Here is a 27771-nt window from a genome sequence, read left to right as displayed (position 1 = left end):
TCATTTTGAGATATTCTGCAGGGAGATTAATATCCTTCCAGAGTCTCTAAGTATTACTGTTTGTACCTTAAGAGATTATAAATCATTACATTAGGAAATCAATATATAGCATTAATCATATGGAACTTTTAGTATTACTTACTAACACAGCCTTTATAATGAAATATCAAGAGATCAAATCAAATAGAACTAACTTTTCAGGTTTTGCATGGGGCCAATTCTCTATGGAGCCTGCCTGCCACAGCATCTTGTCTGGTGACGGCACTTCCCTACCCATCTCTCCAATGCTGGTGTTCCTCAGGTCCTAAGCTTCCTCTTCTCATCACTTATCACTTTTCTAAGTGATCGTATCAGCAACTAAGGCTTCATTTACCAAATATAAGTTGATAATCCCAACAGTAAGAAGGGCTACCGTTTGTTGAGCACTTACTACGTGCTACGCCCTGTGCTTTACAAGCATTAACCCAGTTAATAGTCACAACAACCCTCGCTGCCAGGTGGGAACAGCCCACGTCTCCTCCTAATAGCCACGCGGATACATGTATCAGGGGTACCTTAAACGCCACCCTTCCACACTGAACTCACCCTCCCCACAAATCTGCCTCTGCTCCGCCAGACCTTCATGCAAAACGTCACTAGCCAGAAACCTAAGTCACCCTGGACTCCTCCCCCTCATCTAGTCTCCACTTCCAATCCAGGCCCAAGTTCTATTAGTTCCCCTTCCTAAACATCCCTTCATTCCATTCATACTTCCACCATCCTAGACAAAGCTCCCATCACTTCTGGACTAGAGTCCTGGGACAGAGGTCTCTCATCCTTATGTGTCTGCCTGAGGTAAATATGATACGTGGCTTTCTAAGTGTCAGGCATCTGATAAAAACGTATGCAGCTGACATACCAGTGGAGGCAATTCAAGGCTGGAGGTCACAAGCTGAAGTGCCATGCCCAGGTAAGCCTACCATTATCAGAAAAGTCATCATGGGGGAGGGGTGGTGGTGGGATGAATTGGGAGATTGGGATTGACATATATACACTAATATGTATAAAAGTGATAACTAATATCCTGCTGCATAAGAAAAATAAATAAAATTAAAAGAAAAAGAGGAAGAAAAGTCATCACATAGATGCACCCCCATGTTCACAGCAGCACTATTTACAATAGCCAAGACCTGGAAACAACCTAAACGTCCATTGACAGAGGAATGGATAAAGAAGATGTGGTACACATATACAATGGAATACTCCTCAGCCATAAGAAAAGAATGAAATAATGTCATTTGCAGCTACATGGATGGACCTAGAGATTATCATACTAAGCAAAGTAAGGCAGAAAGAGAAAGACAAATACCTTATGATATCAGTTATATGTGGAATCTCAAATATAACACAAATGAATTTACCTATGAAATAGATACAGACTCACAGACATAGAGAACAGGCTTGTGGTTGCCAAGGGAGATGGGGGGTGGGGGAAGGATGGATTGGGAGTTGGGGACTAGCAGATGCAAACTATTATATATAGGATGGATAAACAACAAGGTCCTATTATACAGCACAGGGAACTGTATTCAATATCTTGTGATAAACTATAATGGAAACATTTTTTTGATTAAAAAAACTTAAATTAAAGAAAAGTCATCATAAAAAGAGATCTGAGAAAGGATAATTTATACTTCAAAGCTTTTTAGAATGGAAATGTAAACAGGCTCAAATGAGTTCAAAACGTTTATTTTCTTGCAGCTTCTGCAGCACGGTGCAGCTGGGTGCCTCTGGCTTGAGGTCCAATGTAAGGCTGCAGCCAAATTATCAAACTGGGGCTGCAGTCTCAACTGAAGGCTGGACTGGGGTTGAGGGGCTTCCAAGCTCAGGCATGTGGCTCTTGGAGGCCTTGGTCCCTTTGCCACGTGTGCCTTTATACAGGGATGCCCCACAACACGGCAGCTGGCTTCCCCCAGGGCAAGTGATCCAAGAGGCAGTGAGACAGAAAGGGCCCCCAGGATGGAAGCCACAATCTCGTAATGAACTCATCTCAAAGGTAACATCCCATTGCTTCTGTCATTCATTCGGAGGGAGTCACTGAATCCAGCCCACACTCAGGGATAGGGGATTCCATGTGGGCAACAACCACTGAGGGCCATCCTCGAGGCTGCCTACTATTATCATCCAAGCAGCCTTCACAGTCTTGGAGGGAGGGAGGGGACGTGCTAAGGAATAAATGGGGTCCTATCAGCATCTCCGTTAGCCCTGTCTGCTTTTCGGAGTGGAACTGACTGTGAGTTGCATGTCCTGCTCCTTTTTCTCAATAGATGTACTCTTGTTCCTGCCCCCTCCTCACTGCCACCTCTGCCACCACAGGGATAGGTGGAGAACCCACACATTCCTGAGAATGGCTGTGTAGCAGACTTTTTACATAATGCTAAAATAGATCAGCATTACCATAGTTCCTGGCTCTACTGTTAAATGTGGATCCAATTCTATATAATATAAAGATAATTAAAACTTAAACATTATCACAAAGTTCTAAAATTTAAAGCAACTCAAGTTATTATTTTTTTTTTTTGGTGTAGGACATTTATTTATTTATTCCATGAAACACTTAAAGTTTAGGTCAGTGGGAAATAATTTTAATCAAAGAATTGTACATTTTCTTCCCACATATCTTGGTTTGTATTAGGAAATGACATTGTGATCCATTTCACTACAATATTACAAAATATTTACAAGAAAATATTTAAAATAACTCAAACATGAAAGGCAAGATGGGGTGAAACTGGTTTTTTAGAAATCTCTGCTCCAGTGCCCAGAGCACACAAGAAGAGAATCAAAACAAATAAGTAACAAAGATCCCCTTGATGACAAGTTTCCAAGGAACTGGAGTAGGGCAAGAAGTGGGATGAAAATGGTGGTATGAAAGGGGATGGATGTTAGCAGCACTGCTTCAATAACCAATCTATTTTGAATGAAATACCCTCTTTTATATGCAGTAAATTCTGAACAAAGCTAAACTTTAGGATATTCCTTGAACTGAAATTAAAAATACCCTGACAGTGAAAGTGGCTCTTTCACCTAAGCTGAATAAGGGCCTCTCTCTCCATGAACCACTGATGTGAAAAGAAGCCTGTTCTAGCATCAAAAGCTGTCACAGCAGCCCTTCCATCTCTTTCATGAACGCTTCATAAACATCATCCTTAGTTTGTACTGAGACGGGAACAGATGGACCGGATTTGGGGGCTGCTTTGGCAAGAGGCACAGCAGAATCATCCTCTGACTTTCTCTGGGGAGTGGCAGTAGCCCCTTTATTCTCCCGACGTACCCTCAGTGCGGTGGGCACAAATCGAGTAATCTCTGCCTTGGGATTAGTGATCTGTGGCTTGGCACTGATGGTTGCTGTGGCTTTCTTCTCAATGGTGGCTGCGCTTGTATCATCTGCCTTGGGTCGCTGAATCAAGTTGGGTGGAGCACTTAAAACCCCCGGGTTCAGCAAAGGAGCTGGTGGGAAAAGCCCAGGTGGGGCAGGTCCAAGTGGAGGCACCAAAGGTGGGCGCATCATGCCAGGACGAGGTGGAGGGATACCTGGAGGTGCAGGGGGAGGTAGCCTGGGTGGGGGTCCCCGAGGAGGAGGGCCAGGAGGCAGACCTGGAGGTGGACCGGGCGGAGGGCCAGGGGGTCGACCTGGTGGTGGTCCTGGAGGTAAAAGTCGGGGTAAAGGCCCTCGGAGCCCTGGCATTCCGGGTGGTCTCAGGAATGGAGGAGCTCCTGGAGGTGGTCCAGGAGGAAGGCCTGTAGGTGGTCCAGGTGGCCGTAAAGGTGGAGCAGGTGGTGGTCCAAGAGGAGGTGGTCCTGGCATGGGAGGTGCTTGTATCTGAGAAGGAGGAACAGACTGTGGAGGAGCCTGCTGCTGTGAAGAAGCAGATGTGCCATCAGAAAGAGATTCCTCCTTATGCTGTTTTTGTGACTGCTTTTCTGCTTCAGAATCATCAGAATCTTCATCATCATCTTCTGAAAATTCCTCTACTTCTCGTCCCTCCTCAGGGATTTCCTGACCTGCCATTCGAAGCATCATGGCTTGAAGAGGAGTCAGCTCCTTCATGCTCTTCTTCTTCTTCTTCCTTGATTTCCCAGGCATATCTGCAAATCGCACACTCAGACCTGACTTCTTTTCTTCATTGTTTTCTCTCTCATTATCATCACGGTGCAAAAATTCATCCCCTTCACTTTCTCCATCTGATCTGTCAGTGTCGCTGTCATCAGTACTGTCGTCATGCTTATCTTGATCCATGTCTTCAGGATAGCCGTCATCTTCACTGGTGCTGGAAACATCATCATCATGACCCCGTTGAGCAAGTTCGGGACTATACAGCATGTCTTCATCTCGCCTACGAGGCGGAAGATCTAGGGCAAATCCCACTTTACGGCCATATATTTGCAAGACTTGAGGAGGAGGTGGACCAGGGGGAGGACCAGGAGGTTTCCTGCCAGGGGGCAAACGTGGAACGCCATGTCCAAGAAGAGGAAGTATAGAAACTGCCCGAGTTGGAGGTCCATAGGCTGAGGTCTTCTTAAGGATGGAGGGCGGCTGGGCGCCAGGAAGTGGAATGTCCTGGATCAGGATGTTGGAAGGAGCGTGCGGCATATCTGGCAAAGGAATGCTCTCCACCTCCACATGCTGTGCATTCTTGACAGCATCAAAATATTGGCTAAGTTGAGCCCTCTTCTGTTCATATTCTACTTCTAGCTTTCTCAATTCTTTGTAAATATCTGGATTCTCTTTCTCATAGAGTCGTAAAATACGTTCAAAGGTTTCACGTAGCTTTTTACGCTTGTCTTTCAGCACTTTCTCATTTAACTGTGGCTGTTGCACTGGGTTAAACTCCATTTCATCCAATTTTTCCATGTCCCGGATAATTTGTTTGGGATCCTTCATCTTTAAAACTGCAGCTCGTACCATCATGCGCTGTTTTTTGTTCTTCTTTAATTCTCTCTTCCGAGCTTCTTTTCTGGCTTGGTCTGTGGGGTTCATAAATTTTCCACTCTTGGTGGATGATGTAGATCTCCGTCCCATGTTGACAATTTGTGTGGTTTACTTGCTTGTTTAAAAAACAAAACAAAAACTAAACCTAAAAACACTTCTGCTGGGCTCCTGGGGCTGTGAGAAGCGGGGAGGGGACGATTTTCGGCCTCTTTGACTTCGTAGGGCCCTTCACCTCTGCCTCTCAGTCAGCCCCCCACCAGCCGCCATCTTGAAACCTCGCGCCCCTCCGCCATCCTTACGTCACTTCCTCTCAAGTTATTTTTAAAAGAACTAAATCTCGGGCTTCCCTGATGGTGCAGTGGTTGGGAGTCCGCCTGCCGATGCAGGGGACGCGGGTTCGTGCCACGGTCTGGGAGGATCCCACATGCCGCAGAGTGGCTGGGCCCGTGAGCCATGGCCGCTGAGCCTGCGCGTCCAGAGCCTGTGCTCCGCAACGGAAGAGGCCACACAGTGAGAGGCCTGCGTACCACAAAAAAAAAAAAAAAAAAGAACTAAATCTCTATCAGAGGAGATTTTTAAAATATAATACAAGTTAATGGTGAAAAATAATTATTTCATGAGGTAATGTCTATATTTCTGAGAAGTATTTTTATTATAATTCAATCTACTGTTACAAGCAAGAGAGAGAGAGCACTATGGGTTGAATTCTGTGTCCCCAAGAAGATGCTGGAATTCCAACTACCAGGAACTCAGAATGTGAACTTATCTGGAGATAGGGTCTTTTTTTTTTTTTTTAACATCTTTATTGGAGTATAATTGCTTTACAATGGTGTGTTAGTTTCCGCTGTATAACAAAGTGAATCAGCTATACATATACATATATCCCCACGTCTCCTCCCTCTTGCGTCTCCCTCCCTCCCAGAGATAGGGTCTTTAACAGAGATAATCAAGTTAAACATGGTCATTAGGTAAGGCTCTAATCTAATATGACCGGAGTTGTCATAAAGGTGTTCATCTGGACACAGAAACATGCACACATAGAGGGGAGATGACATGAAGGCACAGGGAGAAGACGGCCGTCTACAAGCCCAGGAGAGAGGCCTGGAGCAGATCCCGCCCTCCCAGCCTCCAAAGGATCCAGCCCTGCCAACACCGTGATTTTAGACTCCCTCCTGAACTGTGAGACAATAGATTTCTGTTGTTTAAGCCTCCCTGCCCCGCCGCTCCGTCTGTAGTACTTTGTTATGGCAGCCGGAGCGGATTAAGACAGGCAGAGAAAAAAAAAGAGGGAGACTCAGAGAGAGAGACAGATTATATGCTAAGCTGTAAATTCACCTGGAGGAGTTGACTTTAAAGAGAAACGGCGTAAGGGCCTATTCTTCTATGGAGCAGAAAGGCTCAGTTCCAACAGGCTGACAGAAATTTCCAGAACATGTGAAAACAGAACACAGTGCCAGGGGCCAAGAACCAGACTCTGCCTCCACAGGTGGGGTCCGGGAGGGAGAGGGGACCCTACCTTCTGGTAGTCGTCTTTGGACCTCAGGGATGCCTCCATGTGCTCAGCAGAGGTCGGGTAGATGGCAGAGCGGTACTGAGAGCCGTGGTCGTTGCCTTGGCGCAAGCCTGGGAAAGCAGAAAGCAGAGGATTACCGGGGTGGCCTGGGCAACAAGGCCAGTGCCACACAGGCTCCATGACTCGTGTCCTGCTAAGTACTTGTTTTAACTGCATCCTGACACCACTCTCCTTAGACAAGCATGCAACGTACCTGTTTTGCTGTGCCTATTTTAATCGTAACAAGTATCTTTGAACTTAAGGTAAATTTATCACAGGCCTTGCATCACAGTAGATGCTCTACAAATATGCATTTTTCTATGCAGATATTTAAGTCATAACCGTGTATTGCTTGCAAAGCACTGTGATACACGCTGTTTCCTTGGATCCTAATGAGACATTCTGTGTGGCAGGTGTTACCGTCCCTCCACTGGCAGATAAGGAAATGGAATAATATACGTGGAAGTGCCTGGCCTAGTGCTTTGCACACAGGAGATGCCTAATAAATGACAAAGTGACTGATGCTCAGCAAGTTTAAAGAGTTTGCCTAAGGTCACGCACCTAATCAAAGAAAAATCTAGCACTTAAAATCAGCCCAGGGGCTTCCCTGGTGGCACAGTGGTTGAGAGTCCGCCTGCTGATGCAGGGGACACGGGTTCATGCCCCGGTCCAGGCGGAGCGGCTGGGCCCGTGAGCCATGGCCGCTGAGCCTGCGCGTCCGGAGCCTGTGCTCTGCAATGGGAGAGGCCACAACAGTGAGAGGCCCGCGTACCGCAAAAAAAAAAAAAAAATCAGCCCAGCGTACTTTCCACCCTGTCACAGCAGCTAAAGTGTAGATGCTGGTCAATTTCTAACTGAATGATAGAGTCCCCAAGTTAAACAGCCACAGGCCTGCCATAGATCCCCTATAGATCCCCATGTTGTCATAAAATGAACTTCACACGTTTACTGCATCATTCAAGCATCAGTTTCAGTTTTAACAAGTGCCCCCAAACTCCTCCAGTAAAAGATGCAACTTTCCAAAACAAACAGTTCCATATTTTCGAGCCCCCGGTGTAGATGACTTCCTAGAAACGCCATTCTCCCACCTTCAGAGTTCCCTCCTCTCCTCAATGCACAAAGGTCACATGGGGACCAGGAACTAAGTGGCTTAAAGAGCCAATACCAATAATGACATCAAAATATTAATTTAATATTATATAATAAAAGTAAACCAGCCCATGCCTCCAATAAGCATTGATTAATACCAAATTAGTATATCTATTTCATTTCTCTCTAAGTTATATATTCATTTAAGTATTATAGTAGTAGTCTTATGGTGTACAATATATAAGTATTATTTACAGTACATAGTATGTATTATAAATATTATTTATTAAGCACCTAATACATGCTGAGTACTTTTTCAGATGCTGAGGATATAGCAATGAATGAAAGAAAACCCTGCCTTCACAGAGTTCACATTCTAGTGGAGGGTAAGAGACTGGATAAATATACATTCCAGAATGTTCTTTGTTTTCAATTTTCCCTCCTTCCCTTACAAGTAGGCTTTTCCCGTGTGACTACTTCCCATCCTTTTGTCCTAACATCCATTTGTATAATGGCAAGATGGTTGCATCATTGTTCCTTCTGAAACATTCTCCACGAAGAAAAAATATTGCAGGATGGCTGATTTTCGGTAAAGTCAGACACCTCTCCATTCAGAACAAGATGCCGAAAAACACTGTCTCCATGTGTAGTTGTTTAAATCTATTTAAGTTTTCTTTTTTTTTTAAAGAGAAATTAGTATGTGAGTAAAAGAGAACCTGCAGGTGCAGCTATGATTTATTTATATTTTTCAATAAGTTTTACTAAGATTACATACGCCTTGTACACTGAAGACAATAATATCTGTGTGTTTACTTGGAGGTCTCTGAATTATCATAGGATCATGGAAAATTGTTGCTTACAGATAAAAATTGGCTTTTTAGAAAACAGAGTGGGAATAATTAAGAATCACTCCAAGGATATGGTTTAACAGTGGGCTCTTTCACGGATCATATTTTCACAAATAATCTGGTATAAGGATTATACAATGAAACCCTTAAGTTTACATCGATTTTTTAGAGCTGCTCTTGTAGTGACATGACAACCTAAGGGGTAGAAACATCTGGAAGACTTCACAAAATTGTGTGGTTGGGCAGAAAAGATGCACATGGCTGTCATTCTGGGCAAGTATCTAAGGCAATGAATTTCTATAAAAAATAATCCATGCATTATTTATACAATTAGAGTTCATACTACTACTGTAATTGGGGATGGGGATTTATGGGCCCTTCCCTGAAGCCATGATCCCTCGATTCTACATTCTCACTTGATCGCCTGTTCACTGCAACACTGTAATACTGACATGGCTCCTCCCACTGTTGTCCCTGTCTTCCTGTGCAGGTCTGGGCTGTCGCCAACACACTGTGGACAGCTTTAAAGAGGAGTAACTTCGTGGGCATTACCCACAGCCCTACCCCAGACGCACTGCACCTCTCCCATTGTACAAACCCAAACTAACTGTCCATTGGAAAGATGGGAGCTTTTCACACAGTTATAGTCACGTCTGTGGGCAGAAGCCTCTCAATTTTGAATTTACAGCTTCAACCTTCTAATCACATCCCTTCTTGGATGTTCTAATAAAACTAAAAGTTCTTCATGTCAGAAACAATACCCTCTCTTCCTGGTCACTCTGGCTAAACTCCTGACTGGCCAGGAAGGAAGACAAAGTGTTAAAGAGATACACTAGGGGATGGAGAGAAAACATGAAAGCCTGTGTTCGGATTTCTTTGAATCTTGAGTGATACTGGACTAGGCATTAACTCTCCGGTCTACTCAAGGATAACGTTATTTTGATTGCATTTTTCCATCACAGTTCATCCTGAGGAGAAGGTATAATACCTTAAACCAAAACCATACATCTATATCCACATACACGTGTGTGTATCTGGTTAATTCCAATGCATGTACCTTCGGTTCACTAACGAAGGGGCTTATGAAGTGGACAGAAGCTTCAAGTTTGAAAGCAGATGGTTCACTGGGAAATACGATTTGATGCTCAACAGATTGAGAAACCTATAGAACTAGGGCTTTTCTGTTCTCATTATTTTTAATACATTGCATTTATAGATGTTTAGCCTCAATAAACTTTTCACCATTTCTTTCAACCTCTATTGGTTTATATAATGAACACAAAACAGTAATTCACATGTGAGGAAAACCTGTTTACTAAATCTCTTGTCAGAAGCCTAGGACTCAGAGCCGCAAGAGCTTGTTTTTAAGTCTGACTCTGCCACTGACATGTCTTATGCAAATTTTCTAATCTTTCTGAGCTTCAAACCTCTTCTGTAGAACAAGGATTATAAGGGCCTAACCGATAGGTTTGTTTGAGGAGCAAATGAGATGGAACCTGTAAAGTGCTTTGTTGACTATAAAAAATTATGTAGGGGTTAAATACTTTTATTTTTACAACTTTTCATAATCTTAGAATAGTCAAGAACAACTAGTTTGAAATAAAAATAACGAATGACATCACACAAGATACTTTAGGAGTGACCCTTTTCCCCCAGAAAAGCATTGTTTATATTAATATCTCAGATACTCACACAGCAGGGCTCTCACAGATAAATAATCCAAAGAGAGGGTCAGATTCATTTTACGGGTGTAGAAATGTACTATTCAGTTTTTAACTAAACAGTTTATTACATTGTTTTAACAGAATTACCTTCCTAGTTAAATTTTAACTCTGCTCATGTCCATCCCAGTTCTTCATTTCAATGGAAAACAAACCCAAGAAAGGGGAAGAATTCTTTGAGTGAATTCTCCTTCCCCTGCTCCTACCCATGAAGTGCTTTCAAATGCAATGTCTTCATGCTTGGTCTCTGATCTGAAGTTTGAGAAAAATCAAGCCTGTTAACATTATCTTGTATCTCTCAAGCTCACACCCACTGGGTTACTAAAAAGGGGGAAGGAAAGATGTGCAGAGCGGGTGGTAGAAAGAAACAAAAACAATTAAAAATTATTGAAAAACGAAGTTTTTAAAGCCCTTCTTTCTGACTTCCTGCCTTTTCTTCCTTCCACTCATTCATCTGTCTTTCCCTGAATCAGGCAAGGTACTAGATACTGGTATCCAGAAATAAGACGGGCTCATTTTTCAACTAGGTCCCCATCCTAGTACAGTGAATGCCATCTTATGAGTTAAACCTAGATCTACCTGACACAGAAGCTCTTTCTCTTTTCAAGATTGATGCACAAGAAGTTACAGCAAAACAATCAAAGACTATGGAACAAAGTGTGTGTGTGTGTGTGGTGCATCTGGTGGGGAGTGGAGCATCCCAGCCCAAGACCCAGAAATAAGAAGAAGCTTGGTCTATGCTGAGGGCTGTGAGGAGATGAGCCTGGGTCCTGCCAATTGTCCTGGAAGGAAATGAAGCCGGTCGGTTGAGCACGAGGCCACATGGGTGTCTTGACAGGACACACAGGGGACCAGAGACGTATGGAACGATCAGTTTCAAGGGAGCCACAGAATTCCGTGGAACCCTGGGTGAGCATAATCATCAAAAATCCAGAGCTCTCTTTCACATTGATTCAATATGTGTTGCAAAGTTCACTGTGCCTTCCACTTGGCTTTGGAAAAACTAGGAGGATAAATTATTGACATTATTTGGCTGTCTTCACATCCCAGGAAAGTAAGCAATAGACTTGCTGTAGGGGGTGAAAAGAGAATAACCGGCTCAGAAGCAACATCTTGTGCTTAAAATTCTTCCATAACACTCTCTAAACTGATTAATGAGGACTGGGCTTTGGGGCATTCTTGCAAAGAACTGCCCTCTTGGCATCCATCAACTGTTTGAGATTTCTCCATCCACCTTCTCCAAATAAGATTTGAAAGGGACAAACCATCATGAGACTGCTCTAAGACTTCCCTCTCTCTCAGTGGAGCCAGAGAAAATGCTGGAAAACAGAGAAATGCTTAACCTATAATGAAGCAAAAAGATGCATGAGTTCTCATCTGCTCAGTGGCCCTCTAAACTTTGGCTCATCTTTGGGTACTAGCCCTGTTTTATACATTCAGACTAGAGAGATGAGAAATATGCCTGAACATGGAAATTTTAAAGGGAAGTTCACACTGTGAGCTGTTGTGAGGTAATTAAGAAATTTCAGGAGTCACCAGCTGATAATAAACATCAGGGCAAGGAAGGACATATTCCTAATGGTCTGAAATTACTGACTCTGTGTTAGGGAACTTCAAAGGAGCAATCTCATTAGAGGACTATCCATGTTGGCTACAGAGACCGGGTGACTCCCACCAGGATGAATCTATATTCCTTTCTTTTACAGCCAGTTGCTAGGAAAAAAATGGATCCTGACTATGGTCTGCTGCATGAAGCAGAGAAACTGGCATGAGTTTTGCCACGAGATGGTTCTGGATTCTAATTCCATCTCTGTGTTTACTGTGTAACCTCAGCCGAGGTACTAGACCCATCTAAGCTTCAGTGTCCTCATTTGGAAAAGTGGGGATGGTGATACATACCTCACAGGTTTGCTAGGTATCTTACATAGGAGCTCAATAAACATATCTCCCCCATCCCCTTGTGACTTCTAATGCAGAAATTCAAGGAGGAGAAGTTTTCAACATACTACTTAAGAATTTAAAAATTCCTGTCAAGAAATGAGCTACTAAGCATCTAGCTGAGTTCAGGAAACTTGCTAGAGATTCAGCTAAAACACAGACCACTGAGCCTGATCTCAGTCTCAGGAAATGTCTAGAATGTATCAACAAACATATGAATGCAGAGAAGCAAGCTGTGATCACTAGGATGAACATGGATCCATCTAGAATCCATGCCTCTTAACCTCTCTGACCTCAATTCAGCATCAGTAAGGATTTGGGTTAGATCCTTTTAAAACCAGTTTTATTAAGGTATAATTGACATACCATAAATGGTATATATTTAAACTGTACAATTTGATCAGTTTTGACACGTGTATGTGCCATGAAATCATCACCACAATCAAGATAATGAACACTTACAAAAGTTTCCTCATACGCCTTTTAAATCTCCCCTTCTCACCACTCCCAGCCCCCATCCTAAAGCCCCAGGCAAACACTGATCTACATTCTGTCATCTGTATGTTTCTAGAATTTTATACAATTGGAATCATGTCGTGTGTACTCTTTTTTGGTAACTCAACCATGTTGTTGTATGTATCACAGTTGCTTCCTTTTATTGCTGAGCAGTGTTCCACTGATTGGATATGCCAAATTTGTTTATTCACTGACCTGTTGATGGATATTTGGGTTCCTTGCAGCCTCTTGCTATTAAAATAAAGCTACTGTGATTATTCATGTACAGGTCTTTGTATGTACATATGCTTTCATTTCTCCTGGATAAATACCTGGGAGTGGAATGGCTGATACATTTATGCTTACCTTTTTAAAAAACTGTCAAACTTTTTCCAAAGTGGTTGTAACATTTTACATTACCTACCAGCAATGTATGAAAGCTCAGTTGTCATATCTACACAAACACTTGTCATGGTCAGTACTTTTAATTTTAGCCATTGTCAAAATATGTGTAATAGTATCTTACCGTGGTTTTAATTTGAATTTCTTAATGTCTAAAAATGTTGAGCATCTTTTCATGTGATAATTTGCCATTTGTACACCTTCTCTGGTAAAGTGTTCAATTTTTTCCCATTTTAAAATTGTATTGTCTCTTATTATTGAATTTTGAGATCTTTATATATTCTGGATACAAATATCTTATCAGATATATACTTGAAAATATTTTCTCCCAATCTGTGGCTTGTCTTTCATTCTCTTAACAATGACTTTCAAAGAGCACAAATTAATTTTGATGAAGTCCAAATCATCAGTGTTTTCTTTTATGGATCATGTTTTTGGTGTTGTATCAAAAAAAACTTTACCTAACCCAAGTCACAAAGATTTTCTCCTATATTTCCCTCTAGATGTTTTATAGTTTTAGGTTTTAAATTTAGGGTTATGATTCATCTTATGTCTTGTATATGGTGTGAGATATGGATCAAAGTTGTTTTGGTTTTGTTGTGGTGGTGGTAGTTTGTAGTTGTTTGCTGCAAATACAACTGTTCCAGCGCCATGTTTGGAAAACACTATCCTTCTTCCACTTTGTAGTCTCTCCTCCCAGACTCTGTGCTATTTTTTTTAACAGTATATATTGTGTGCTTTTAGTTTTTATTTCTCCATAGTCTGGTTCCAGGACTCTGCTCTTAACCACATCGTTGTACTGCCTCTGTTACTTTCTTTTTTTTTTTTTACATTTTTTTTTGGAGTATAGTTGCTTTACAATGTTGTGTTAGTTTCTACTGTACAGCAAATTGAATCAGCTATACGTATACATAGATCCCCTCTGTTTTGGATTTCCTTCCCATTTAGGTCACCACAGAGCACTGAGTAGAGTTCCCTGTGCTATATAGTAGGTTCTCATTAGTTATCTATTTTACACATAGTATCAATAGTGTATATATGTAAATCCCAATCTCCCAATTCATCCCATCCCTTCCCCCTCGGTATCCATACATTAGTTCTCTACCTCAGTGTCTCTATTTCTGCTTTGTAAACAAGAAATTGTCTATACCAGTTTTTTCAGATTCCACATATATGCATTAATATATGATATTTGTTTTTCTCTTTCTGACTTACTTCACTCTGTATGACAGTCTCTAGGTTCATCCACATCTCTACAAATGACCCAATTTCGTTCCTTTTTATGGCTGAGTAATATTCCATTGTATATTATGTACTACATCTTCTTCATCCATTCCCATGCTGATGGACATTTAGGTTGTTTCCATGTCCTGGCTATGGTAAATAGTGCTGCAGTGAACACTGGGGTGCATGTGTCTTTTTGAATTATGGTTTTCTCTGGGTGTATGCCCAGTAGTGGGATTGCTAGGTCACACGGTAGTTCTATTTTTAGTTTTTTAAGGAACCTCCATACTGTTCTCCATAGTGGCTGTATCAATTTACATTCCCACCAACAGTGCGAGAGGGTTCCCTTTCCTCCACTCCCTCTCCAGCATTTATTTTTTGTAGATTTTGTGATGATGGCCATTCTGACTGGTGTGAGGTGATATCTCAGTGTAGTTTTGATTGGCATTTCTCTAATAATTAGTGATGTTGAGCATCTTTTCATGTGTTTGTTGGCCATCATCATGTATGTTTTCTTTGGAGAAATGTCTATTTAGGTCTTCCGCCCATTTTTGGATTGGGTTGTCTGTTTTTTTGATATTGAGCTGCACGAGCTGTTTGTATATTTTGGAGATTAATCCTTTGTCAGTTGCTTCATTTGCAAATATTTTCTCCCATTCTGAGGGTCGTCTTTTCATCTTGTTTATGGTTTCCTTTGCTGTGCAAAAGCTTTTAAGTTTAATTAGGTCCCATATGTTTACTTTTGTTTTTATTCTCATTACTCTAGGAGGTGGGTCAGAAAGGATCTTGCTGTGATTTATGTCGTAGAGTGTTCTGCCTATGTTTTCCTCTAAGAGTTTGATAGTGTTTGGCCTTACATTTAGGTCTTTAATCCATTTTGAGTTTATTTTTGTATATGGTGTTAGGGAGTGTTCTAATTTCCTTCTTTTACATGTAGCTGTCCAGTTTTCCCAGCACCACTTATTGAAGAGGCTGTCTCTGCTCCATTCTGGCCAGGTATATTCTGGCCTCCTTTGTCATAGATTAGGTGACCATAGCTGCATGGGTTTATCTCTGGGCTTTCTATCCTGTTCCATTGATCTGTATTTTGACTTTGTGCTATTTTTGCCTAACATTTTACTTCTACATATCTTATAACCCTCAAAATACACTTATTATTTTTGCTTTAAGCAGTGGTTTATCTTTTAAAGATAATTAAATCTTTAAAAATCTTTATATTTAGTTAACATATAGTTAACATTTCTAGTACTCTTTATTCCTTGTGGAGGTCCAGATTTCCTGATGGCATCATTTTCTTTCTTTCTGTTTGAAGGACTTACTTTAACATTTCCTTCTAGCTTGGGTCTGCTGGTGATGAATTCATCCAGCTTTTGTACATCTGAAAAAATATTTTTGCTTTGTTTTTGAAAGATGTATTCACCAGCAAAGAATTCTAGTATGACAATTCTTTTTCTCTCAGTACTTAAAGATATTGCTCCACTGTCTCCTATCTGGCATCGCTGCTGATGAGAAATCTGCCATCTTTGTATCTTTGTTCTTCTGTATGAAATTATCTTTTTTTTCCTGTGGCTGCTTTTAAAATTTTCTGTTTATCACTTATCTTACTGATTTGATTATGATGTGTTGTGATGTTTTTCTTCATGTTTCTTGTGTTTGGTGTTCATTTAGCTTCGTGGATCGGTGGTTTTATAGTCTTTATCAAATTTGGATTTTTTCTGACATTATTCAATTTTTTAATCTCAGGCATTGTAGTATTCATCTCTTGAAGATGGATTGGGTCTTTTTTATATTTTTCGTCTTTCTACTTCACATGTTCAACCTTCCCTCTCGCTTCTTAAACATACTGAATACAGTTTTAATGGCTTTAAAACCTGTGCTAGTGTCATTATCTGCATCAAGTTTATATCATTTTCAATGAATTGATTTTTCTCATTAAAGATAGCATTTTCTTGCTTATTTGCATGTTGTTGGATGCCAGAAATGGTGAATTTTATCTTGTTGGGTGCTGGATATTTTGTTATTCCTCCATATGTATTCATATACTTTGTTCTGAGAGATTAAGCTACTTTGCAAAAATAACATATCCTTTTGATTCTTGCTTTCAAGCATTGTTACTTTGGACCAGAAAAACTTTTAATCTACATTAACTGCCCCACTAATGAGGTAAAGCCTTCAGAAGTACTCTACCTGATGTTCAATGAGTTTTCATATTTTCCATTCTAGGTAATGAGAATGGGCAGTATTCCCAACCCTGTGTGAGCTCTGGGAATTGTTCCCTCTAATTCTTCAAGGTGATTCTTTTTCTGGCCTCAGGTTGTTTAATCACACATATGCTGGTCAGTACTCAGACAATTACTTAAGAGGGCCCTTTGCAGATCCCCGGAGAGTCCACTCTCTGAGTGTCTCTCTCCTCCCTTCTTCTGTTCTGTGAATTCCACCTTCCTCAGCATCCCTGGACTCCCAGTGCCATCTTCTGAACCCATGGAGACTGTGAGACTTGGCCTGGGTTCCTCCTCCTTGCTTTGCAGCCTAGAAACTTTCTCCAGGAAATAAGGTAGGGCATTTGTAGGACTTGTTTATTTGTTTTTCTTATGTCTAATGTGTGAGAACCATTGTTTCATTGTTTTGTCTGATTTTTTTAGTTATTTCAAGTGGGAGAGTGAATCCAGTTCCTATTACTCCTTCTTGATCATAAATAGAAGTCTTTGAGCTAAATATTTTCCAAATATCTTCTCACCCTAATTTAAAAAAACCATTTATAGTTAAAATAATGGGTATGGGGACACAGAAAGGCAGACTGAAAAAATTCCCTTAAGGTTTTTGTGGAGGTTTTGGGTGTATTTTTTGTTTTTTCTATTCTGTTAACAAATGGACTCTGTAAATTTATTTCCGTAAAATAATTCAGATTAAAAATTTATATGAACAGCATCTGGATGGTGACAAAAATTTTTAAATCACCATGATTAATCAAAACAAAATAATTTTATCTATTTTTTTACCCTTTTATCTTCATTCTTCTCGATCATTCTGATCCAACAGTGTTCACAGCGCCTTCCTTCCTTAAATGCTTTTCCCCTTGGCCTTGTAACACTGTACTCACCTCAGGATTTCACTATTTCTTGACCACTTTATGTCTGTTTGCTTTTCCATTTTCCCCCCACCATCCTCCTTACTACAGATGTTCCTGGGCTCGGTCTTTGTCCGTCACCCTCCCTTCCATGTGTCCTCCAACGGAAACTTCCTTTTCTATGCTGTGAACTTACAAGTCTGAATTTGTGATTCAAGTTCTCTTCCAGGCATCAGCCATGTAGAGCCACATTCCCGCTAGACGTTTACATATCTAGGCTCCATCATCCCTGGATTCTCAACTTGACCTCATTATCTTTCATTGTCCCCCACCATTCTCATCTCTATCCATTGACTGGACCATTCTTCTAGCAACCCAAGCTTTCAATTTTGTAGTAATCCATGTTTCATTTGAGTCTCCTTTATGCCTTAAGCCAGGCAGTCACCTAGCTTTACCTTTGTTTTCGGTAAAATCCTTCAGTAACGTTTTTCTTTCCCTTTCCACAGCCTCCTCCCTGATCTGCAGTTGATACTCCATGGTGTGTGATGATAAAGCTAGTATGAACACCTGGATCTTCTGCAGAGCCCTAATTCAGGGATGCTTAACAAATGTTTCCTGGCTGTCTCTGGTTGTGTAGGTTGAATAAATGAACTGGTAGTTCCTTGCAATAGTGGGTCATTTCACTACATGATCCTATCATTGTTCCCAGAACTGCAAGCCTAATATTTCACCCTTCGTCCCGTGAACAAAGCCTAAGGACATCATTGTTCAGATTTTCCATTCTCAGACCAGAGTGAACATCATGCAGAAAGGTGACAGATGCAGAAAGGTGACATAATGCTGCAACTCCCTGCTATGAAACATACTCATTTTCATATTTTTCACACTAGATTTAGAGTTTTGACTTGTTTATTATTCCTTGAAATGTTATAAAAGCCAGAACATTAATCAGTTATTCTGCATATTAATATTCACTAAAGTAAGGTGCCTTTGAAAAGTAAAGTGAAGGCAAGTAAAGTAAAATTTCCTTCAAAGTATCCATTGGATTTAGAATAAAAATATGTTCAATTCCTGATTTTTTAATCCAGGCACCCCAGGAAGAGGATGGAGACAAGATGGTGGAGTAGAAGGACATGAGCTCCAGCACCCCAGGAAATTACACTGAAATTTGGGCTTCCATGTGATTTTGGTTAAGCATAAGCCTCAGTCACTCTTTTGCATACCAGGAGGTGATAAAGCATCAGCAAGGGAAAGTGTTAACTAGGTCATCTGAGGGAGGCAAGAGTACTTGGGCTATTTTAAAGGGCAAAGAAGAAGCTAAGAAATTAATATACTAGAAATGAAATTTAAGTGATTTTAAAGACATCGTTGGGCATCTGAACTGTTAAAATAAAAGGATGACTACCAAGGATTCCCTATCAGGGTTTCTTAACTTTGGCACTATTGACATTTTGGCCTGGGTAATACTTTTTTTTTTTTTTTTTTTTTTTTTTTTTGCGGTACGTGGGCCTCTCACTGCTGTGGCTTCTCCCGTTGCAGAGCACAGGCTCTGGACGCGCAGGCTCAGCGGCCATGGCTCATGGGCCCAGCTGCTCCGCGGCATGTGGGATCCTCCCGGACCAGGGCACGAACCCGTGTCCCCTGCATCAGCAGGTGGACTCTCGATCGCTGTGCCACCAGGGAAGCCCCTGGGTAATTCTTTGTTGTGAGGGGCAGCCCTACGCATTGTTGGATGTGTAGCAGTATCCCTTGACTTTATCCACTGATGCCAGCAGAGTCCACCCTGTTGTGACAACCAAAAATATCTCCATACACTGCCCAATGTCCCCTAGGGGGCAAAATTGAGACCCACTGCTATATATTAATGAACTACATCTTTTGATATCATTGCTTATAAAAGCCTACATATTCAAAGCAGCCAAATGAAGCAACATGTGAAAGTGAAAGCTCTAGGATATGTGGAAACCAACAGTCATAAAAGAGTATCAGAGGTCTTTGGTATTCATATTTTCATTTGCATCTGCTTATTTCAGTGGTTACCAGTTTGGTTTCACTTTTTACTCCCAAATTTAAGAGATTTGCATTAGAGAACACAATACCTTTTTTTCCCTTTTTTGGTAAAATAGCATTTTAAGCTACACATTGCAAGTCCACAAAGAAGAGAAGAACATAAGCACAAATTAAAATCAACATGCATATTGTTTGCAAGAGAGAAAGTTCTCAATTTTATGGAGAAGGCAAGAAAAGCACATTTTTTCCTTCTTATTTAATAGCTTGGGCAGGAAAAAAAAGAAGCATTAAAGTTGTTATCACAACATGTTTCCTGGTGACTAGATTATCTTACCGTATCTCTCAGAAAGTCTCGTGTCTCTCAAAATTTGGTACAGCCCCATCTCACCATACCACTTAGGCACTGCAATTAGTTTAACAGAGAACAAAGGTAACAGTGGCTTAAACAAGACAGAATTATATTTCTTTTTCACTTCAAGTGAAAGGTACTGAGTTAGGCGATCTAGTGGTGGTCGGGTGGCACATGGTCACCAGGGACTCAGATTTCTTCTTTCTACACACCTATCCTTAGCAGGTGGCTCTCGTTCTCAAGGACATAAGATGCCTTCTGGTGCTACAACTGTCGCGTCCAAGCTGTAGATGAGAAAAAGGAAAACTAGAAGGACACTTCTTCCCACTTCTTCTATCTTTAAAGAGGCTTCCCAGAAGTTCCAAGCCATACTTTCACTCATATCTCATTGAGTGAAACAAGTCATATGACCACACCTCCATAATTCCCCTCTCCCAGCTCCTCTGTGGAGCAGGCCAAGGTCAGGCTTCCTGAGGCCACACCCCTACTCAGCTTCTTCCCCTTCCCTACGCTACTTTCCTCACTCCCTTACAGGTTCTTTTCTTTTTCCTCAATAAATCACATGTACTAAATCCCTGTCTCAGGCTCTGCGTCCAGGGAAACTAACCTAAGACTTCAAGCTATTCATCTAGTTTTGCTCTCATTCAAGCCACCTTACTGCCCACCTCCAGGGCTATGTTGTTTCTTACATTCCATCACTTTAGTTGTTTAGGTTTCTAGATGAACTCTTATTAGATATGTTTATTAAAGTATTATTAGATGAGTTTATTAAATTGCTATAATGATCTCAATGAGATCAAAGTTCTTGTGGTCAGCAGCTGGCTTACATGTGCCCAAGGGCCACCATTCTCAGAGAAAGACCACTGGCCTACATGCTAAAATGCCGCACTCAGGATGGTACGTCTCCACTGTATTTAATTCACTTTGTGAGATTAGCATAAGCAGAGGCTTAGCTGCTATAACTCTGTTTACTAGATTTTGAACACTCCTAATTGCTTCTTCAAAATTTCTCTCAATGAATAATGAAACAACCAATGAATGACTCAGAACTTCAAACACTCCATGGATAAAGAAGATATAGTACCTATGTACAACAAAATACTACTCAGCCATAGAGAAAGAATGAAATAATGCCATTTGCAGCAACACGGATGCACCTAGAGATGATCATACTAAGTGAAGTAAGTCAGAAAGAGAAAGACAAATACCATATGATATCACTTATATGTGGCATCTAAAATATGACACAATTGAACTTATTTACGAAACAGAAACAGACTCACAGACGTAGAGAACAGACGGGTGGTTGCCAAGAGGGAGTGGGGGAGGGATGGATTGGGAGTTTGGGATTAGCAGATGCAAACAATTATATATATGTATAACAATCACTTTGCTGTACACCAGGAATGAACTTAGCATTGTAAATCAACTATACATCAATAAAGTAAAAATTTTTTTAAAGCAAGAAAAAAAAAGAACTTCCAACATTCCAAATACATGAACAGAGTCACCACCTCTACTCCTTGCTTCTTAAACTGACCCCACCTCCCCAGAGGTGGCACAGGAAAACCACCACAGAGGAGTGGCACTGGTGGAGTGTTGGTTCAAGGATGACCTCCTGCCTCCTGCTGGAGAACAGGGCCTCCATGGGGGCAAAACATCACAGGGTTCTGAAGTCCTCCAACAGGTAGATGAACCTGCATCCCTCACAGCAACACTTGGCACCTCTTATTATCACCCATGTGACCCTTCCTCCTGGCACACCCGGACTTTAGCTCAGGTGTTTGAGACAAGTCTTATTAATATGGAATAATCTCACATTACCTGACTGAAAATTAATTCTGTCCATGTTAAATGACATCTCATTTTAAAGTTAAAACACTGAATAACACTCAGAGAAAGGTTGAGCACCTGCCAAGGGCCAGTGCTGGATCTGCAAAGTGCTAACTGCAGTGCTAACTGCAAAGCCGTGCTCTTATCCACCACTATCTCAATTTGTAAATTATATATCACTTAAACAAAAAAACTGAAGTAGAAAATAGTGAACTATGAAAGATATTACATGGCTCTCTTCTGAAAGAAAGTATTCTGTGTTCCCTATCATTTCCACAATATTGTTTCTATTTTTTAATGCAATGCATCTCAAAAGAGATAAAAGAAAATTGTTATATAACAGAGGTGTCAAATATTCACGCTGTACCTAAAAGGAAGGGTTTGAGCTTCAGTAATGAAAAAACATTACTTCTATAATCATAGATAAATTATTTTGAAAAGATGTGGTGATATCTTCCTAAAAGGCAAAAAAAAATTTATCTTAGTATAGTTTTTGCTTTTAAGAAAGAGAAATTCTATTTCTGGCCAGCCAAAGGAAATATTTTAAATTATTATATCTTTCTTAGAATGTCTGGGACTCCATATCCACTTATGCTACAGACTCCCAAGTTTGACCAAATAATGAGTCTTGAAATGTTCAAATTATCATCAAAATGTATGAAAACTTACAAAATATTAAAATTTCTATGTCACTATTTCCTGTCCAAATCTTAAAGTTTTGTAGCAATGAGTCAGCCAAAGTACTCCCCTACAGAACATTAGGCATGTAAATGAGATTTATAAGATGTTTACATTTGAATCAGTACCAAGCATGCATATGCACACACATTCACAAAAGTTATTCTTTCATCATGGGCATTGTTCATATAGGAACAGCAATCAATATATTAACCCTTGTAAGTTCTAGATCTGATTACAGAAAGATACATAAATGTACAAAAGTCCATAAAACATAAATGCAGTTTATTAAAGTATTTACATTAATGCTATCATACTATATATAATATGTTGCAATATGTAATATTATTATACTTATTATAAAGTGAATGCTCATATAACCACCACTCACGTCAAGAAACAGACAACTGTCAGTCCCCTTGGAGGCCCTCCATGTGTCCCTAATGACGACAATACCTTCCCTCTCTCCAGGAGTACCCACACCTGATTTTTGTAACAGTAATCACCTATTTTTGAAATTTACATCAATGAAGTTATTCTGTGGTTTTAATCTTTCACTTACTGTTATGTTCATGAGATTCTTCTATTTTCTTCCTTTCCATTGCTTTGTAATATCCCTTTCTATGAATAGATCATAACTGATTTATCCACTCTACTGCTGATGAACATTACCAGCTTGGGACTGCTAAGTACATTCAAGAGAAATGTATAAATTTCTCTTGAGTACATACCTAGAAATAAAATTGTTGGCTTGTTGGCTTTGCATGTCCTCAACTTAACTAGATGTTGAACCATTTCCCAGAGTAGGTGTATTAATTTATAAACCCATATCAATTCATGAGAGTTGTCAGAGCTCTAAATGTTTGCCAATTCATTAAAGTCTGTTAATGTCAGACTTTTCACTTTTTGTCGGTATGCTTGGTGTGTAATGAAATCTCACTTGATCTTAATTTGCATTTCCTTGATTAATAATGGCATAGATTATCATTTCATGTTTCCTCACCATTATAAGTCCTTTGTCCATTTTTCTATTCAGTGGTCTGCATTTTTTAAAATCTACTGGAGATAATTTTAAAATCTACTTTTTATATATCTTGGATATTAATACTTTGGCAAATATAATCTTCCTATCCTTACATTTTCTTTATGATTTTTTTGATGAACCAAAGTTGTGATTTTAATATCATTAAATTTATCAAATAGTTTCCCTTATGGTTAGTGTTTTATGTATCTTGATTAAGAAATGCTTCTCAAACCCAAGATCATAATGATATTATCTACTTGAAGTCTTGTAGATTTGTTTTCACATTTAGGTCTGTAATCTACTTGGAATTTACTTTTTTTTTTCACTCTTCTTACAATATTTTAGATTCTCTTTTTAAACTTATTTTTATTGAATAACAGTTGATTTATAATATTATATTAATTTCAGGTGTACAGCATAGTGATTCAATATTTTTATAGACTATACTTCACTTAAACTACTATATATAAAATATATAACTAATAAAGACCTATTGTATAGCTCAGGGAACTCTACTCAATTCTCTGTAGTGACCTATAGGGAAAAGAATCTTTAAAAGAGTGGATATATGTATATGTATAACTGAATCACTTTGCTGTACACCTGAAACTAACACAACTTTGTAAATCAACTATACTTTAATAAAAAATTTTTTAAAATTAAATATCAACTTTCCAAAGTTAAAAAAAATAAAATTACCAAATAATTACTATATTGCCCTGTGCTGTACAATATATCCTTGTTGCTTATTAATTTTATACATAATAGTTTATACTCTCAATCCCATATCCCTATCTTGCTCCCCTCCTCCCCTCTCCCCACTGGTAAGCACTAGTTTGTTCTCTGTATCTGTGAGTCTGTTTTTGTTTTGTTATATACATTTGTTTGTGTTATTTTTTAGGTTCCACACACAGGTGAAAACATGGAGTATTTGTCCTCTAGGTCCATCCATATTGTTGCAAATGGAAGAATATCATTTTTATGGCTGAGTAATATTCCATTGTATATATATATATACATATATATATACCACAACTTCTCTATCCATTCATCTGTTGATGGACATGGGTTGCTTCTGTATCTTAGCTATTGTAAATAATGCTGCTATGAACACTGGGGTGCATGTATTTTTGAGTTAGTGTTTTCATTTTTGTCAGATATACATACAAGAGTGGAATTGCTGGATCATATGGTAGTTCTATTTTTAGTTTTTTGAGGAACTTCCATACTGTTTTCCATAGTGGCTGCACCAATTTACATTCCCACCAACAGTGTACAAGGGTTCCCTTTTCTCCACATCCTAGCCAACATTTATGTGTAGACTTTTTGATGTTAGTCATTCTGACAGGTGTGAGGTGGCACCTCACGGCAGTTTTGATTTGCATTTCTCTAACAATTAGCAATGTTGTGTATCTTTCATGTGCCTGTTAGCTACCTGTATACCTTCTTTCGAAAAATGTCTATTCAGGTCTTCTGCTTATTTTTTAATTGGATTGTTTGTTTATCAATATTGAGTTGTATGAGCTGTTTATATATTTTAGATATTAAGCCCTTATCAGTCACATCATTTGCAAATATTTTCTCCCATTCAGTAGGTTGTCTTTTCATTCTGTCAATGGTTTCTTCTACTGTGTAAAAGCTTTTAAGTTTAATTAGGTTCCATTTGTTTATTTTTGCTTTTATTTCTTTTGCCTTAGGAGACAGATCAAAAAAATTGCTACAATTTATGTCAAAGAGTGTTCTGCCTATGCTCTCTTCTAGGAATTATATGGTTTCAGGTCTTACATTTAGGTCTTTAATCCATTTTGAGTTTTTTTTTTTTGTATGTGGTGTTAGGGAGTGTTCTAATCTCATTGTTCCACATGTAGCTGTCCAGTGTTCCCAGCATCACTTACTGAAGACTGTCTTTTCTCCATTCTACATTCTTGCCTCCTTTGTCACAGCTTAATTGACCATAGGTGCGTGGGTTTATTCTGGGCTCTCTATCCTGTTCCATTTATCCATGTGTCTATTTTTGTGCCAGCACCATGCTGCTTTGATTCCTGTAGTTTTGTATTATAGTCTGAAGTCAGGGACCACAATACCTCCAGGTTTGTTCTTTTTTCTCCAGATTGCTTGCTCTGGCAATTTGGGGTCTTTTGTGCTTCCATATAAATTTTAAGATTATTTGTTCTAGATCTGTGAAAAATATCATAGGTATTTTGATAGGGATTGCATTTAATCTGTAGATTGCTTTGGGTAGTATGTGCTTTATTTTTTTTTTATTATTTTTTTTTTTTGCGGTATGCGGGCCTCTTACTGTTGTGGCCTCCCCCGTTGCAGAGCACAGGCTCCGGACGCGCAGGCTCAGCGGCCATGGCTCACGGGCCCAGCCGCTCCGCGGCATATGGGATCCTCCCAGACCGGGGCATGAACCCGTATCCCCTGCATCGGCAGGCGGACTCTCAACCACTTGCGCCACCAGGGAGGCCCTGTGCTTTATAATAAATCTTGATATCTGGAAGAACAAGTCCTCCCATCCTCTTGTTCTTATGCAAGAGTGTCTCTGCTTTTCTTAAACTTTTGCCTTTCCAAAAAAACATCAGAATCAGCTTTAAAGATCCACAAAAATAACACAACAAAAAAACTGCAGCTGAGTTATTTTTATGAGAAGCTTTTAAAATACTGATTCAATTTCTTAATGATTATAGGTCTATTCAGTTTTGTTTTGTTTTTGGCCATGCCACACAGCTTGCAGGATCTTAGTTCCCCAACCAGGAATTGAACACAGGCCACGGCAGTGAAAGCACTGAGTCCCACCCGGTGCTTTGGACTGCCAGGGAATTCCCAGTTTCGTTATATTTTAAAGGACTCTGTCTTGACTAATTATCTAACTTTTCAAATGTATTGACATAAAGTTGCCTATCTGCAGTGATATCCCATTTTTTCTTCCCAATAATGGGTATTGTGACCTCATTTTTGCCTTGATCAACTAACCAATGTTTTATCAATTTTATTAGCCATTTTGAAATATCAATTTCTGGCTTCCTTAATCCTCTCTACTACTTTTTTATTTCCTATTCCATTTACTTCTGTTCTTCATTATTTCTTTCTTCTTCATTGTTTGGTTTATGTTGTTGTTGACTTTCTAAGTTCTTGAGATGAATGCTGAACTATGTCTTTCACCACCTCTAATGTAAGAATTTAAGGCTCTGTATTTCCTTCTAAGAACGGCTTTAGCCATGCCCTATAAGTTTTGAAGTGTAGTATTTTAATTACCAGTCAGTTCATAATATTTTCTGATTTCCATTATGGCTTATCTTTGATCCATAAGATAATCAGAAAATTTCTTCTATTCTAACATAAAAGGATTTTCTACATATCTTTTTGCTATTGATTTCCAGCATAATCACATTATGATAAGAGAAACATAATCTCTATGATTTTAGTCCCTCTACAACATATTGAGACTCTATGGCTTAGTACATTTCCATGTGTGATTAAGAAGGTGTAGGGTACAGTGTTTTATATATGTTCATTAGATTGAGTGCTTTAATTGCATTGGTCACAGTCTCTATATCCTTAATAAGGTCCTTAAGACTAAACTCTTCTGGAATTGGCAAATTCCCTAGAGCAAAGGTGTTTTAGTCCCCTGCTTACCAGTCTGGATTCCTGTGTTCCCTTCAATTTTACATGGTAATTCCTAATCATTTTGTTGGCATTTTGATGTGATGCTTTTAATATGTTTTTATGTCTTATCCAACATTTTGAGTTGCTTTTGATGAGAAGTTGATCTGAATAGCCTAGCCTGCCATTTAAGAACCTGGAAATTCTAGTTCCTGCCAATGTTATCAGCTCTGATTTTTTTTCTCTTATCTAATTTAATACTCTTTTATGTGAAGTAATGTAATTCTTCTGACTTCATTTCTTCTTATTGATTTTATATTATTTCAGGAATTGATCAGCAAAGTTTAAATGACCTAAACTCTCCTATCTCAAATATGTGGAATTCTTCCTGGCTGAAAGTTTTCAAAAGCCTGTTTGAACTTACTGGCCCTAATCACATCTTTCAAAAGAAATTCTTGGATACCTGCCCTTGGTTTAGGATGCCAAAAGATATTAGCATTCCTAACCTCTGCTACCACACTATCCATTACAAATAAATTTTGATTTATAGCCTAAAAAAAGCCTATTTGAACTTCTTAATCTTGAAAATCCTTAGCAGTTTATAAAATTGTAATATGTATTACAAGGAGCTTGTTAGGACAGATACTCTTCATTGGATAATGTGCTGCTGTTTCCAGTTACGGTGTGGTTGTGTTTTCTGTTGGCTGATAGCATCTTGTAACAGTGTAGGACCATGTACCGTACAATGGAAATAACACAAGGTTTGAAATTGAACTTTTAGGTCCAAATCCCAGCTCTGACAATAAAGTACTAACTGGCTCATGGAAAATCACTTCACCTCTCTGGGCCTGTCTGTTCATCTGTAAAATGGGTTTAAGACCACCTACTCACAGGTTACTTTAAGGATCAAATGGGATCACATGCACAGAAGAACCTAGCATCATGCCCAGCCCAGAGTAAATA

General features: G+C 39.5%; 2 protein-coding genes across 5 annotated transcripts in view; both read right to left on the bottom strand.

Annotated features, from left to right (window-relative positions):
- Positions 1–27771, bottom strand: part of MSRA (methionine sulfoxide reductase A) — a 392996-nt gene that overhangs the window by 95754 nt on the left and 269471 nt on the right. For 2 of the 4 annotated variants that reach the window (XM_060102636.1, XM_060102639.1), the window contains 2 exons: positions 6489–6595; positions 5303–5491 (listed from right to left, as the gene is read on the bottom strand). In XM_060102636.1, coding sequence (XP_059958619.1) covers positions 5303–5491; positions 6489–6595 — 296 coding nt within the window. Of the gene's footprint in view, positions 1–5302; positions 5492–6488; positions 6596–27771 lie in introns of those variants that run through there. The other 2 variants (XM_060102637.1, XM_060102638.1) reach the window with 1 other exon arrangement.
- On the bottom strand, positions 2656–5253 carry LOC132492780 (WW domain-binding protein 11-like). Its single transcript, XM_060102635.1, has one exon. It carries the CDS (start codon positions 5060–5062, stop codon positions 3140–3142), a length of 1923 nt encoding a protein of 640 aa, XP_059958618.1. The 5' UTR covers positions 5063–5253; the 3' UTR covers positions 2656–3139.

The sequence above is a fragment of the Mesoplodon densirostris genome, chromosome 6 (genome assembly GCF_025265405.1).
Source record: "Mesoplodon densirostris isolate mMesDen1 chromosome 6, mMesDen1 primary haplotype, whole genome shotgun sequence".
Taxonomy (NCBI): domain Eukaryota; kingdom Metazoa; phylum Chordata; class Mammalia; order Artiodactyla; family Ziphiidae; genus Mesoplodon; species Mesoplodon densirostris.
This window is presented reverse-complemented; position numbering and strand designations above follow the sequence as displayed.

Bases quoted from the DNA above. Each gene is read 5' to 3' on its own strand.
- LOC132492780 (XM_060102635.1), bottom strand. From the start codon at position 5,062: ATGGGACGGAGATCTACATCATCCACCAAGAGTGGAAAATTTATGAAC.